Source organism: Pseudophryne corroboree, chromosome 5 (genome assembly GCF_028390025.1).
Source record: "Pseudophryne corroboree isolate aPseCor3 chromosome 5, aPseCor3.hap2, whole genome shotgun sequence".
Classification (NCBI taxonomy): Eukaryota; Metazoa; Chordata; class Amphibia; order Anura; family Myobatrachidae; genus Pseudophryne; species Pseudophryne corroboree.
The window spans coordinates 825,395,656-825,411,285 of NC_086448.1; the positions used below are offsets into that span (position 1 = coordinate 825,395,656).

Genomic DNA, 15,630 nt, shown 5'->3' on the forward strand with positions numbered 1-15,630 from the left:
TTGTCTGCATAGAGGTGGTATTGGAGGCCGAAAGACCTGATGAGTTCTCCCAGGGAAGAGGTATACAGAGAGAAGAGCAGAGGGCCAAGGACAGACACCTTCAGAGGTCTTGTGGAGTCAGGTCAGAGCTGTTTTGGTGCTACAAGCGAAACCTACGCAGTATGTATTAGGCAGGGAGTTTTAATGTCATGACTGGGGTGTGTAATGCTATGTAATACTTTATATTATTGCTGCAGTCGTCCCTCTCAGTGTTCCAGGTTCCGTGAGACTCTGCTAGTGCCAGGCATTTTTTGTTGTCGAAAATGTATCCTGGTGTCAACGCAATGTTGCTGGGACACACCAGGAGATTGTGCTCATTAATTATTTGATATATGACACTTGTATATCTGTGTGCGATTGAGTCTCTGAATCTGTATACAAAGCCATACAATGTAGCAGCCGCAGCTTTTTTCCAATACGAGTTCCGTTGTGCTGTTGTATAACGTACAATATACAAGTGTCGCATATCAAATTGATCAGCACAGTCTCCTGGTGCGTCGTTGTCGTATCGCGTTGCGACTGTTTAGAGTCATTAAAGTACTATATTGTGTGTAAATTGTGAACTGTAACTTCAGCAGTTACTACCAACGCAGCAAGTCTACATTTCCTGGTGTCAGCTTGGAGCATTTACTACTGTTTGGTCCTAGTGTCAGCCTGGCGTTATGCTACTCTCATGGAGCTGAGTGGGCTCTCAGTGCGTCTGGCTGAGCATACTGCGTCCAATGCGTCCACAACTTCTCCTTTCTGTACGGCCTTATACGCATGGCTGTGACCTGAACATAAATATCGCCCACAGAAATGTGGCTAGTATTACTAACTGCCTGTCTCTTTTTTGTCTTGCAGTCTAATCATTTGAATTCCCAGCTGTCAGAGGTCTCTGCACGTTCCAGAGATTCCGTGATGTAGCTGGAAATGATAGCAGCAGCCTGATTCCTTCCTGTGTTATGTAAGTAGCTGGGTTGTTGCCCTGCGGTTCTCTGCTAAGCCCGCTACTCTGAGGGGGGTAGGAAATATCACATGCCCAGAACAGTCCCCTGTTCTTACACCTTCTTCCAGTGGTCACACTACCCGCAGGACACAGACTATAGTGGGCGCACTCTTGTTACTTTGTGATTATTGCTCCAGATACGTGAGTTACCTACTCACGTATCTGAGGGGAGGAGCACGGTATTGTTACCCAATGACTTCCAGTCCACCTGTCACCTGCACACAAAGGATGCTGTCAGTGTCAGGGGCTGAAGCATTTTACAAGTTCACTGGGCAGCAGTGGCATGGCCGAATAATAAATAGGGCGCCTGTAATTCTGGAATGGAATAATAAGACCCTCGGCTGGCGTGAACCGCATTCAGTGGCCTATTAGATGGACCATCTCCGTGCGTTTGCTCAGCCACCTACCTGCCAGCACCCAGGAATGACCAATATATTTTCTGCTGCGGGGTACACTGGGCTTCATAAGGAATGGACAATGGTGTGTAGAGTAGGATCTTGATCCGAATGCACCAACAGGCTCAAAAGCTTTGACCTTCTTCCCAAGATGCATAGCGCCACCTCCTATATCACCCCGCCTCTGTGCACAGGAGCTCAGTTTGTAGTTGATGCTTGCAGTGCAAGCATGTGACAGGAAGAGCTGCTCACAGCAGCTCCATAAAAAGCTTTTTCTGAGGAAAAAAGAAGACTACAAGGGCTTCAGCAGAGGCACAGATTGTGCTGGATGTCAGTAGACATTGCCTGCTGCAGCTCCATCTCTCCCCCAGCGGCGCTGTACACTCCCGTGCCCTGGTTGCCGGGTAATTACAGCAGAGGCTCCGGTTTTCTTCTTGTCAGGCACACACGACGGGGGCTCTCTGGGATCGCGTGGCCGCGCTTCGGGAGGTGGTGAGTGGGTCCCGCTTGCGGGACCTGGTCTTTATCGCTATCCGGCGTGGTCAGTGGGAGGCGGGCCGCACGCGCTGGCGGTGGACACTGTGGCAGTACAGGCGATCCCGCTAGATCACCAGGGCATGGGACAGGTCAGGTTTTCTCTATAAACCATTTTATTAGACCCCGCAGTACCCGGTGGTTTTGCCAGCAGTGGGATAGAGCTTGGACCTGAAGCCCCTCCCCCAGCCCCAGGGCGCCATTTCCAGCAAGTGTTCCCGCCCTAGAGCTGCATCTGTCTTCCTCACTCCCTGTCAGTGTCTGCGGCGCCATTATCCCTCAGCTCACTGTTCCTGGGAATGCTTGGGCAAATCCTCCTATGTAAAGCCGCCTGGTTGTCAGTGCTGTGACTTTACATGACACTTAAGTATTCTACCTGCCTTTTTAGTCAGTGTTGGTAAGAAAGAGTGCAATTAGTCAGGGGTTTATAGTACAATTACCCTGTGATATACATCCAGTTCTTACTGTGTACTGTTATATCTATTGTTATATAGCTGTGTAAGCTAGTCCAGTGCAGTATTATTGTTCGTAATAACCTCTGCATTGTACAAACTGTGACTATCTGTGTGTGCATTGATAGCTGAGTGGTGTCCATCTCATGTCTTTCACTCAATCTGCTATCCCTTTATTCTATAACCTGAGGGGCTTGGTGCGTCAGGTGTTATATAATATAGGAATTTCACAAAGATATACTGTATTACGTATTTCTCTATCGTCCTAGTGGATGCTGGGGTTCCTGAAAGGACCATGGGGAATAGCGGCTCCGCAGGAGACAGGGCACAAAAAGTAAAGCTTTTAACCATGTGGTGTGTACTGGCTCCTCCCCCTATGACCCTCCTCCAAGCCTCAGTTAGGTTTTTGTGCCCGGCCGAGAAGGGTGCAATCTAGGTGGCTCTCCTAAAGAGCTGCTTAGAAAAAGTTTAGCTAGGTTTTTTATTTTACAGTGATTCCTGCTGGCAACAGGATCACTGCAGCGAGGGACTTAGGGGAGAAGGAGTCAACTCACCTGCGTGCAGGATGGATTGGCTTCTTGGCTACTGGACATCAAGCTCCAGAGGGACGATCACAGGTACAGCCTGGATGGGTCACCGGAGCCGCGCCGCCGGCCCCCTTGCAGATGCTGAAGACAGAAGATGGTCCAGAATCGGCGGCAGAAGACTCCTCAGTCTTCTTAAGGTAGCGCACAGCACTGCAGCTGTGCGCCATTGCTCTCAGCACACTTCACACGGCAGTCACTGAGGGTGCAGGGCGCTGGGGGGGGGCGCCCTGGGCAGCAATGAGAAACCTTTTTTAGGCATAAAATACCTCACATATAGCCTCCGGGGGCTATATGGAGATATTTAACCCCTGCCTGAATCCATTGAAGAGCGGGAGACGAGCCCGCCGAAAAAGGGGCGGGGCCTATCTCCTCAGCACACGGCGCCATTTTCCTCTCACAGCTCCGCTGGTCAGGAAGGCTCCCAGTCTCTCCCCTGCACTGCACTACAGAAACAGGGTAAAACAAGAGAGGGGGGGCAAAATTGTGGCATTATATATATTTAAAGCAGCTATATAGGGAGCACTTATTATAAGGCTATCCCTGTCATATATAGCGCTTTTGGTGTGTGCTGGCAGACTCTCCCTCTGTCTCCCCAAAGGGCTAGTGGGGTCCTGTCTTCGTTTAGAGCATTCCCTGTGTGTCTGCTGTGTGTCGGTACGTGTGTGTCGACATGTATGAGGACGATATTGGTGTGGAGGCGGAGCAATTGCCAAATATGGGGATGTCACCTCCTAGGGTGTCGACACCAGAATGGATGCCTTTATTTATGGAATTACGGGATAGTGTCAACACGCTAAAGCAGTCGTTTGACGACATGAGACGGCCGGACAATCAATTAGTGCCTGTCCAGGCGCCTCAAACACCGTCAGGGGCTGTAAAACGCCCTTTGCCTCAGTCGGTCGACACAGACCCTGACACAGGCACTGATTCCAGTGGTGACGGTGACGAATCAACCGTATTTTCCAGTAGGGCCACACGTTATATGATTTTGGCAATGAAGGAGGCGTTACATATAGCTGATACTACAGGTACCACTAAACAGGGTATTATGTGGGGTGTGAAAAAACTACCTATAGTTTTTCCTGAATCAGAAGAATTAAATGAGGTGTGTGATGAAGCGTGGGTTGCCCCCGATAAAAAAATGCTAATTTCAAAGAAGTTATTGACTTTATACCCTTTCCCGCCAGAGGTTAGGGCGCGCTGGGAAACACCTCCTAGGGTGGACAAGGCGCTCACACGCTTATCAAAACAAGTGGCGTTACCCTCTCCTGAGACGGCCGCACTTAAAGATCCAGCAGATAGGAGGATGGAAAATATCCAAAAAAGTATATACACACATACAGGTGTTATACTACGACCAGCTATAGCGACAGCCTGGATGTGCAGTGCTGGAGTAGCTTGGTCAGAGTCCCTGATTGAAAATATTGATACCCTGGATAGGGACAATGTTTTACTGTCTTTGGAGCAAATAAAGGATGCATTTCTTTATATGCGTGATGCACAGAGGGATATCTCCACGCTGGCATCACGGGTAAGTGCTATGTCCATTTCGGCCAGAAGAAGTTTATGGACGCGACAGTGGTCAGGCGATGCGGACTCAAAACGGCATATGGAAGTTTTGCCGTATAAAGGGGAGGAGTTATTTGGAGTCGGTCTATCGGATTTGGTGGCCACGGCTACAGCCGGGAAATCCACCTTTTTACCTCAAGTCACTCCCCAACAGAAAAAGACACCGACTTTTCAACCGCAGCCCTTTCGTTCCTTTAAAAACAAGAGAGCAAAGGGATATTCATATCTGCCACGAGGCAGAGGAAAGGGGAAGAGACAGCAACAGGCAGCTCCTTCCCAGGAACAGAAGCCCTCCCCCGCTTCTACAAAAGCCTCAGCATGACGCTGGGGCTTCTCAAGCGGACTCGGGGGCGGTGGGGGGTCGTCTCAAGAATTTCAGCGCGCAGTGGGCTCACTCGCAGGTAGATCCCTGGATCCTGCAGATAATATCTCAGGGGTACAGGTTAGAACTAGAGACGTCTCCACCTCGCCGTTTCCTGAAGTCTGCTTTACCAACGTCCCCCTCCGACAGGGTGACGGTCTTGGAAGCCATTCACAAGCTGTACTCTCAGCAGGTGATAGTCAAAGTACCCCTTTTACAACAGGGAAAGGGGTATTATTCCACTCTATTTGTGGTACCGCAGCCGGACGGCTCGGTAAGACCTATTCTAAATCTGAAATCCCTGAACCTGTACATAAAAAAGTTCAAGTTCAAGATGGAGTCACTCAGAGCGGTGATAGCGAACCTGGAAGAAGGGGACTTTATGGTATCCTTGGACATCAAGGATGCGTATCTCCACGTCCCAATTTACCCCTCACACCAGGGGTACCTCAGGTTCGTCGTACAAAACTGTCACTATCAGTTTCAGACGCTGCCGTTTGGATTGTCCACGGCACCTCGGGTCTTTACCAAAGTAATGGCCGAGATGATGATTCTTCTTCGAAGAAAAGGCGTGTTAATTATCCCATACTTGGACGATCTCCTAATAAGGGCAAGGTCAAGAGAACAGCTAGAGATGGGAGTAGCACTGTCTCAAGAAGTGCTAAAACAGCACGGGTGGATTTTGAATATTCCAAAATCCCAGTTAATTCCGACAACACGTCTGCTGTTCCTAGGGATGATTCTGGACACGGTTCAGAAAAAGGTATTTCTCCCGGAGGAAAAAGCCAAGGAGTTATCCGAACTTGTCAGGAGCCTCCTAAAGCCAGAAAAGGGTCTGTACATCAATGCACAAGAGTCCTGGGAAAAATGGTGGCTTCTTACGAAGCAATTCCATTCGGCAGATTCCACGCAAGAATTTTCCAGAGGGATCTGCTCGACAAATGGTCAGGGTCGCATCTTCAGATGCACCGGCGGATAACCCTGTCTCCAAGGACAAGGGTATCTCTTCTGTGGTGGTTGCAGAGCGCTCATCTATTGGAGGGCCGCAGATTCGGCATACAGGATTGGATCCTGGTGACCACGGACGCCAGCCTGAGAGGCTGGGGAGCAGTCACACAAGGAAGGAACTTCCAGGGCGTGTGGTCGAGCCTGGAGATGTCTCTTCACATAAACATTCTGGAACTAAGAGCAATCTACAATGCTCTAAGTCAGGCAGAACCTCTGCTTCAAGGAAAACCGGTGTTGATCCAGTCGGACAACATCACGGCAGTCGCCCATGTAAACAGACAGGGCGGTACAAGAAGCAGGAGTGCAATGGCAGAAGCTACGAGGATTCTTCGCTGGGCGGAGAATCATGTGATGGCACTGTCAGCAGTGTTCATCCCGGGAGTGGACAACTGGGAAGCAGACTTCCTCAGCAGACACGACCTTCACCCGGGAGAGTGGGGACTTCATCCAGAAGTTTTCCACATGCTTGTAACCCGTTGGGAAAGACCAATGGTGGACATGATGGCGTCTCGCCTCAACAAAAAACTGGACAGGTATTGCGCCAGGTCAAGAGACCCGCAGGCAATAGCTGTGGACGCGCTGGTAACGCCTTGGGTGTACCAGTCGGTGTATGTGTTTCCTCCTCTGCCTCTCATACCAAAGGTATTGAGAATTATAAGGAAAAGAGGAGTAAGAACGATACTAGTGGCTCCGGATTGGCCAAGAAGGACTTGGTACCCGGAACTTCAAGAGATGATCACGGACGATCCGTGGCCTCTACCTCTGAGAAGGGACCTGCTTCAGCAAGGTCCCTGTCTGTTTCAAGACTTACCGCGGCTGCGTTTGACGGCATGGCGGTTGAACGCCGGATCCTAAAGGGAAAAGGCATTCCGGAAGAAGTCATTCCTACTTTGATTAAAGCAAGGAAGGAAGTAACCGCGAAACATTATCACCGCATTTGGCGAAAATATGTTGCGTGGTGCGAGGATCGGAGTGCTCCGACGGAGGAATTTCAACTGGGTCGATTCCTGCATTTCCTGCAATCAGGATTGTCTATGGGTCTCAAGTTGGGATCTATTAAGGTTCAAATTTCGGCCCTGTCAATATTCTTCCAAAAAGAATTGGCCTCAGTTCCTGAGGTCCAGACTTTTGTTAAGGGTGTACTGCGTATACAGCCCCCTGTAGTGCCTCCGGTGGCACCGTGGGATCTAAACGTAGTTTTAGATTTCCTCAAATCCCATTGGTTTGAACCACTAAAAAAGGTGGATTTGAAATATCTCACATGGAAAGTGTCCATGCTACTAGCCCTGGCTTCAGCCAGGAGAGTGTCAGAACTGGCGGCTTTATCTTACAAAAGCCCATATCTAATTTTCCATTCGGATAGGGCAGAACTGCGGACGCGTCCGCATTTTCTCCCTAAGGTGGTATCAGCGTTTCACCTGAACCAGCCTATGGTAGTGCCTGCGGCTACAAGCGACTTGGAGGACTCCAAGTTGTTGGACGTTGTTAGAGTTTTAAAAATATACATTTCAAGGACGGCTGGAGTCAGAAAATCTGACTCGCTGTTTATACTGTATGCACCCAACAAGCTGGGTGCTCCTGCTTCTAAGCAGTCGATTGCTCGTTGGATTTGTAGCACAATTCAACTTGCACATTCTGTGGCAGGCCTGCCACAGCCTAAATCTGTTAAGGCCCATTCCACAAGGAAGGTGGGCTCATCTTGGGCGGCTGCCCGAGGGGTCTCGGCATTACAACTCTGCCGAGCAGCTACGTGGTCGGGGGAGAACACGTTTGTAAAATTCTACAAATTTGATACCCTGGCAAAAGAGGACCTGGAGTTCTCTCATTCGGTGTTGCAGAGTCATCCGCACTCTCCCGCCCGTTTGGGAGCTTTGGTATAATCCCCATGGTCCTTTCAGGAACCCCAGCATCCACTAGGACGATAGAGAAAATAAGAATTTACTTACCGATAATTCTATTTCTCGGAGTCCGTAGTGGATGCTGGGCGCCCATCCCAAGTGCGGATTATCTGCAATAATTGTACATAGTTATTGTTGCCTTCATCGGGTTATTGTTGTAGGAAGCCATCTTTCAGAGGCTCCTCTGTTATCATACTGTTAACTGGGTTTTAGATCACAAGTTGTACGGTGTGATTGGTGTGGCTGGTATGAGTCTTACCCGGGATTCAAGATCCTTCCTTATTGTGTACGCTCGTCCGGGCACAGTACCTAACTGAGGCTTGGAGGAGGGTCATAGGGGGAGGAGCCAGTACACACCACATGGTTAAAAGCTTTACTTTTTGTGCCCTGTCTCCTGCGGAGCCGCTATTCCCCATGGTCCTTTCAGGAACCCCAGCATCCACTACGGACTCCGAGAAATAGAATTATCGGTAAGTAAATTCTTATTTTTTCTCTGATTTAGTCACCATAACTCTCCTTTATCTCTGCTGGTGCTGACTACACTGCGCAGGGGTTTGGGTTTAGAGGTATAGTGCTGCTGATAATTGTACTGTGTTACCTGATACTGCAAGTTATATCATGTCTGCTCCTGAGGGTAATGGTTCTGGGGCTGATACACTGCCGGTGTTGCTGAAGCCGCAGATACCTATGAGGAGAATATAGCAGCGGGCTCTGGTTATGGGGGCTCCTTGCCCCCCAGTGGGACGGTGGCAACGGGGGCAAATAATGACCCGCCGTGGGCCGCTTTTTCCACGCTTCTGCATATGCTAGTTCATAAACTAACACCCCCTATGGGACCCCCAATGCCGGTGCAACCGTTTGTGGTCCCTGCAGCTAACCCGCCGTGGGCGGACGATTTATCTACTCAAATAAAGAAGTTGAACCAGTCCCTGACTACTAAAAAGTCCGCTCGCCTACATCCAAGGGGTCCTCTAAGCGAGCGCTTGTCTCCTCACAATCCACTGCTGTCACTGACACCTCGTCTGATGAAGACAGCACTTACACTGACCCCAGAGGTTCTGACTCGGATACGGCTGATGGGGAGGGTACTTCACATGTGGATGTTCCTGACCTTTTGGAGGCTATTAAGTTAATTTTACAGGTTACGGATGATCCCGAGCCATCCGTCCCTCCTAAGAAACCAGATAGGTTCAAGGGTCAGTAGGTGATTAAACAAGTTTTACCTCACTCTGACCACCTAATTGATATACGTCAGGAACCCTGGGAAATCCCGGGTACGAAGTTTGTACCTCAAAAGAAGATGCTGGCTCGCTATCCCCTCGCACCGGAGCTGTCTAAGAATTGAGAAATGCCTCCTCCAGTGGACTCATATGTGGCTAGGATGGTTGTTTCCTCAGCTCTACCGGTCACCACCGTCACGTCTCTAAAAGAGCCTGCGGATAAACATGTGGAGAGTTGTCTGAAAGCGATTTACACCCTCACTGGTGCTGCACAAAGGCCCACTATTGCAGCTACTTGGGCTGCAGAGGCCATTGAAGCATGGGCCTTGGAGTTAGATGCTGAAATGTCCTCTGACCATGCTAGACAATGCCTGTCTTATATTGTCACAGCTTCTCGTTATATTAAAGAGGCGGCTTCTGATCCCGGTATCCTGGCAGCCAAGACCTCTACTACGTCAGTCCTGGCTCGTCGGATATTGTGGCTGAGATCCTGGTCTGTGGATCTGGACTCTAGAAAAACCCTGGAGGTACTCCCCTTTAAGTGAGATATTCTGTTTGGGGAGGATTTAAATAAGATTGTGGCTGACTTGGCTACAGCCAAAACTGCCTGTCTGCCAAGTACTGCTCCTTCTGTGTCGAAGGTTAAAGATACTTCCTTTCGCCCCTTTCGTCATTCAGGTAAAGCAAAAGGTCAGGCGTACAACAAGCAGGCCCGCACTTCCAAACCTGGTAAGCCTAAGCCCAGAAGAGCCTGGGCGGCCCATCAGCCAGCTTCCAGGACAGATAAGCCTGCCGCATGACGGGGCGGGCCTCCCTCTGGGGGATCCCAGGGCGGGGGGGCGGCTTCTAGGGTATACCCAGGAATGGTTGAAGACCACTTCAGATGCCTGGGTACGGGAAGTCGTCACGCGAGGTTACGCCATAGCCTTCAAAAACCGACCCCCTCATCGATTTTGCCAGACAGATGTCCCGTTGGACAAGACAAAGGCAAACACTCTACATTCGGTGGTACAGAACCTCCTGGATACAGGAGTCGTAGTACAGGTGCCTCTTGCGCAGAGGGGCCGGGGGTACTATTCTCTGCTGTTTCTAGTCCCGAAACCGAATGGGTCCTCCCGGCCCATTCTCAACCTCAAGGCATTGAACAGGTTTGTGAAGGTTTCCAGGTTCCGGATGGAAACCCTTCGCTCTATAGTTCTGGCCTTGGAACTTGGGGACTTCATGGTCTCCCTGGATATACCGGATGCTTACCTGCATATTCCTATAGCAGTGTCTCATCAGCAATACCTGAGAATTGCGATTGGCAACTGCCATTACCAGTTTCGGGCGTTACCTTTTGGTTTAACAACGGCTCCGCGAGTCTTTACAAATGTCATGGCAGTGATGACTGTGGTACTCGCCGTCAAAGGGTCGGGATACTGCCGTATTTGGACGACTTGTTAATCCTGGCAAATTCCCCAGAACTTCTCCTGCGTCATCTAGATGTGATGGTTCGGTTTTGGCAAGCCCACGGGTGGCTCATCAACTGGAAGAAGTCATCCCTGATCCCTGCTCAGAGCATGGTGCATCTGGGAGCAGTATTGGACACTCACAACCAGCGGTTGTTCCTGACTCAGGAGAAAGTCCTGAAACTTCAGGACAGGATTCGTTGCTTCCTATCTCGTCCGCAAGTGTCGATACATTTGACGATGCAGGTGCTGGGCCTCATGGTGTCAGCATTCAACATGGTGGTGTACGCTCAATTTCACTCTCGCCCCCTCCAGAGGCTGATTCTAGCAAAATGGGATGGGCTGCCTCATCGGATCAGGTCTCAAATGATCTCATTGACTCCGGAGGTCCGTCTGTCGCTGCTCCGGTGGCTCCGGGACCAACAACTGTGCAGGGGCCGTCCGTTCTGGATATCCGACTGGGTCCTGTTGACGACAGATGCCAGTCTAAGAGGTCGGGGCGCAGTGCTGCAGCAACACTCCCTTCAGGGACGGTGGACCAAGGAGGAGTCCCTCCTCTCGATCAATATTCTGGAGTTGCGGGCGGTCTTCAATGCCTTGACCTAGCCCAGCATTTAATTGAGAACCGTCCTGTTCAAGTACAGTCAGACAACGCCACCGCAGTGGCTTACATAAATTATCAAGGCGGCACTCGAAGCCGCCTAGCAAAATGAAGGAAGTCTAACGGATTCCACAGTGGGCAGAACCCCATCTACCGGCCATATCGGCAATATTCATTCCGGGAGTCCTGAATTGGGAAGCAGACTTTCTCAGTCGTCAGGACGTGCATGCCGGCGAGTGGGGCCTCCATCCAGAAGTGTTTCAACTCCTCGTGGAAAGGTGGGGCCTTCCAGACGTAGATCTGATGGCGTCTCAACACAATCACAAGGTTCTGGTCTTCGGAGCAAGGACAAGGGATCCTCAAGCAGCATTCGTGGATGCGCTGGCGGTACCGTGTAGGTTTCAGCTGACGTACGTGTTCCCTCCGGTGTCACTCCTGCCCAAGGTAATTCGGAAGTTCAAGCAAGAAAAAGGAATTCTGCTTCTCATAGCTCCAGCGTGGCCCAGACGGCACTGGTTCTCAGACCTGCAAGGCCTATCGTCAGAGCGTCCAATTCTACTTCCACAACGCCCAGACCTCCTCGGTCAGGGCCCCTGTGTCTACCAGGACCTAGCCCGGCTGTCTTTGATGGCGTGGCTCTTGAAGCTTCCGTCTTGAGGGCTAAAGGGTTTTCTGAGGTGGTCTTTCAAACTATGTTGCGGGCTCGAAACCGGCTTCGGCTCGGACTTACTATAGGGTCTGGCATTCTTACTTTGTTTGGTGCGCATCTAACGATTATGATGCTTCCAAGTTTAGTATAGCCAAGTTGTTGCCTTTTCTTCTGCAGGGCCTGGACTTAGGCCTGCGTCTGGCCTCCCTCAAGGTTCAAATATCTGCCTTGTCGGTGTGGTTTCAGAGAAAATTTGCGACCTTACCTGATGTGCATACCTTTACTCAGGGCGTGTTGCGTATCCAACCTCCCTATGTCCATCCTGCAGCGCCTTGGGACTTGTTGGTGGTTTTGGAGGTGTTACACGAGTCTCCGTTTGAACCTCTTGGTTCAGCTGACCTTAATTGGCTTTCCCTTAAGGTGGTGTTTCTGCTGGCTATTGCTTCAGCTAGAAGAGTGTCGGCTTTGGGTGCCTTGTCCTGTAGTTCCCCATATCTGATATTTCACCGTGACCGGGCGGTTCTTAGGACTCGTCCCGGCTATCTACCTAAGGTGGTTTCTTCGTTCCACCTTAATCAGGAGATTGTAGTTCCGGCACTCGTTTCTCCTGATCTGTCTCCCAAAGAGCGGTCTTTGGATGTGGTACGGGCTCTCCGTATCTATGTGAAGAGAACTGCACCTATTAGGAAATCTGATTCTCTTTTTGTTGTGTTTGGGTTTCACAAACGGGGCTGGCCTTCTCACATGCAAAATCTGGCCAGATGGATTAGAATGGTGATTGCACATGCTTATGTGAAGGCTGGTCTCTCTGCTCCTGATGCACTTAGCTTCTTTGGGTTGGTATGGCATTAGCCGCTGACACTTCTCCTGTCGGGAAAGTGTGGTGTTTGTGGCAACTGGCAGTTGTCGTCTCTTTTACCTGCTACTGCATTGGGCTGGTTAACAAAACTGAGCTCCTGTGCACGGAGGCGGGGTGATATAGGAGGTGGCGCTATGCATCTTGGGAAGAAGGTCAAAGCTTTTGAGCCTGTTGGTGCTTCGGATCAAGATCCTACTCTACACCCCATTGTCCATTAATTGTGGAGTCCAGTGTACCTCGCAGAAAGAGTTTTAACAAAGGTAAGTTCTTACCATAAAACTCGTTTTTGAAACATTTCTGAATCTATACGTCTCCTGGGCGCCTCAATCACAACTCTGTCTGCAAGCAGCCTGGACATGTGCACAGTGCAAATTGCACGCCTGTGCAGAGGAATAAAATCACACCGCTACGTCAGACTCGGCATGAGGCAGTACGGGTGAAAGTAATTGTGCTGCGCGCCCCCTTCTGGGTGTCTATATACGATCGTGCATCTATCAGAGCTATTCGATTAGCATTTAATACGCCTGACAGCTCTTGGTTTAATCGTGCAAAGCGCGTTTAGCTGTGCATTCCCATCTAAAGATTTTGCTTGGGCATCTAATGTTCAGGTTTGGGCACCCAAATTACGGACTTACTCACACATTTATTGTCGCACCTCCGGAAGCTGCGAGAAAGATAATGTGATTGCAGTGGCTAATGGGCGTCTGATTGAGCAACAATTGAATACCACTGGTAGGCACCCTGCACATGGCGCATGGCACAATTGAATCGCCCCCTATGGCTAATTTTATTTCTTTATCACCTTTCAGATGACTGTAGCTGAGATTTGCTGGCAGAAGAACCCACGTGAGCTGATGAACAAGGAGGTTCCCGTCCAGACCTGGCTATGTTCCTACTACCTAAGCAGTGAAAGGCGATGGGTTCCCGGCAGGCTTTCCCTGACTCCTTCTCACCTCAGGTTCAGGTCTGACAACACAGATGACTACTTGGTCAGCTTCCACCTGTCCAGCATCAATGAGATCAAGAAGGAGTCTTCCAGCTACATCTTCAGCTCCATCACCATACTGGAGAAGGACCAAGCCAAGCATTGGTTTAGCTCCCTGCAACCCAACAGGAATGTGGTCTTCACTGTGCTGGAGCACTTCTGGAGAGAGCAGCTACTTGCTCCTGGAAGAGAACAGGGAGTATCTTCTAAAACATCGACAGGGAAGAAACTCATCGGCATTATTTCTGGGTCCCAGAAACGCATGGAAGATACCACCAGGGTGCTTCACCACCAGGGGGAGCAGTTTGACAACATCATGAGAGGCTTGAACAAGATAGAGGGTGACATGGCGACCTCAGACAGGTAAACTGACTGGCTGCTCCCTCACGTAGATTAGTTCAGCCCACAGATGAATAGAAGAATGACATGTTTAATATATTTATGGTTGTGGTATTGTTGCTTTTGTCAAGTTAAATTATGTGACTTTTTTTATTTCTTCCTGGCAATGTAATATCACATTTCATAGAATATAGGGGACATAGAGACCGGTTTAACATAACTAACTAGTTAATTTAGTAGATGAATGATGTGTTAATGAGGATAGGGCTGCATGTGACAGGGCAGTGATATGATGTGAGGAGGGGAATGGAGGCAGCAGGAAGCCACACACTTGAGAGTTATATAGTGGGAGGAGCAGGGTCCCCAGCAGCACAGAGTATATCAGCAGATGAGTGATGTGTCAGTGAGGACAGAGCTGCATGTGACAGGGCAGTGATATGATGTGAGGAGGGGAATGGAGGCAGCAGGAAGCCACAGACTGAGAGTTATATAGTGGGAGGAGCAGGGTCCCCAGCAGCACAGAGTATATCAGAAGATGAGTGATGTGTCAGTGAGAACAGGGCTGCATGTGACAGGGGCAATGACATGATGTGAGGAGGGGAATGGAGGCAGCAGGAAGCCACAGACTGAGAGTTATATAGTGGGAGGAGCAGAGTCCCCAGCAGCACAGAGTATATCAGGAGATGAGTGATGTGTCAGTGAGGACAGGGCTGCATGTGAGATGGGCAGTGACATGATGTGAGGAGGGGAATGGAGGCAGCAGAAAGCCACAGACTGAGAGTTATATAGTGGGAGTAGCAGGGTCCCCAGCAGCACAGAGTATATCAGGAGATAAGTTATGTGTCAGTGAGGACAGGGCTGCATGTGAGATGGGCAGTGACATGATGTGAGGAGGGGAATGGAGGCAGCAGGAAGCCACAGACTGAGAGTTATATAGTGGGAGGAGCAAGGTCCCCAGCAGCACACAGAGTATATCAGGAGATGAGTGATGTGTCAGTGAGGACAGGGCTGCATGTGACAGGGGCAGTGACATGATGTGAGGAGGGGAATGGAGGCAGCAGGAAGACACAGACTGAGAGTTATATAGTGGGAGGAGCAGTGTGCCCCAGCAGCACAGAGTATATCAGGAGATGTGTGATGTGTCAGTGAGGACAGGACTGCATATGACAGGGGCAGTGACATGATGTGAGGAGGGGAATGGAGGCAGCAGGAAGCCACAGACTGAGAGTTATATAGTGGGATGAGCAGGGTCCCCAGCAGCACAGAGTATATCAGGAGATGAGTGATGTGTCACTGAGGACAGGGATGCATGTGACAGGGGCAATGACATGATGTGAGGAGGGGAATAGAGGCAGCAGGAAGCCACAGACTAAGACTTATATAGTGGGAGGAGCAGGGTCCCCAGCAGCACAGAGTATATGAGGAGATGAGTGATGTGTCAGTGAGGACAGGGCTGCATGTGACAGGGGCAGTGATATGATGTGAGGAGGGGAATGGAGGCAGCAGGAAGTCACAGACTGAGAGTTATATACCAAGAGGAGCAGGGTCCCCAGCAGCACAGAGTATATCAGGAGATGAGTGATGTGTCAGTGAGGACAGGGCTGCATGTGAGAGGGGCAGTGACATGATGTGAGGAGGGGAATGGAGGCAGCAGGAAGCCACAGACTGAGAGTTATATAGTGGGAGGAGCAGGGTCCC

At 50.2% G+C, this 15,630-nt stretch overlaps 1 protein-coding gene across 1 annotated transcript in view; it reads left to right on the top strand.

The window, feature by feature from the left end:
- SNAP47 (synaptosome associated protein 47) overlaps positions 1-15,630 on the top strand; it is a 108,059-nt gene that overhangs the window by 2,538 nt on the left and 89,891 nt on the right. Inside the window, exons 2-3 of the mRNA XM_063924523.1 lie at positions 883-985; positions 13,418-13,956. Of these exons, the coding sequence (XP_063780593.1) occupies positions 13,418-13,956 (539 nt within the window). The 5' untranslated portion in view covers positions 883-985. The remainder of the gene's footprint in view (positions 1-882; positions 986-13,417; positions 13,957-15,630) is intronic.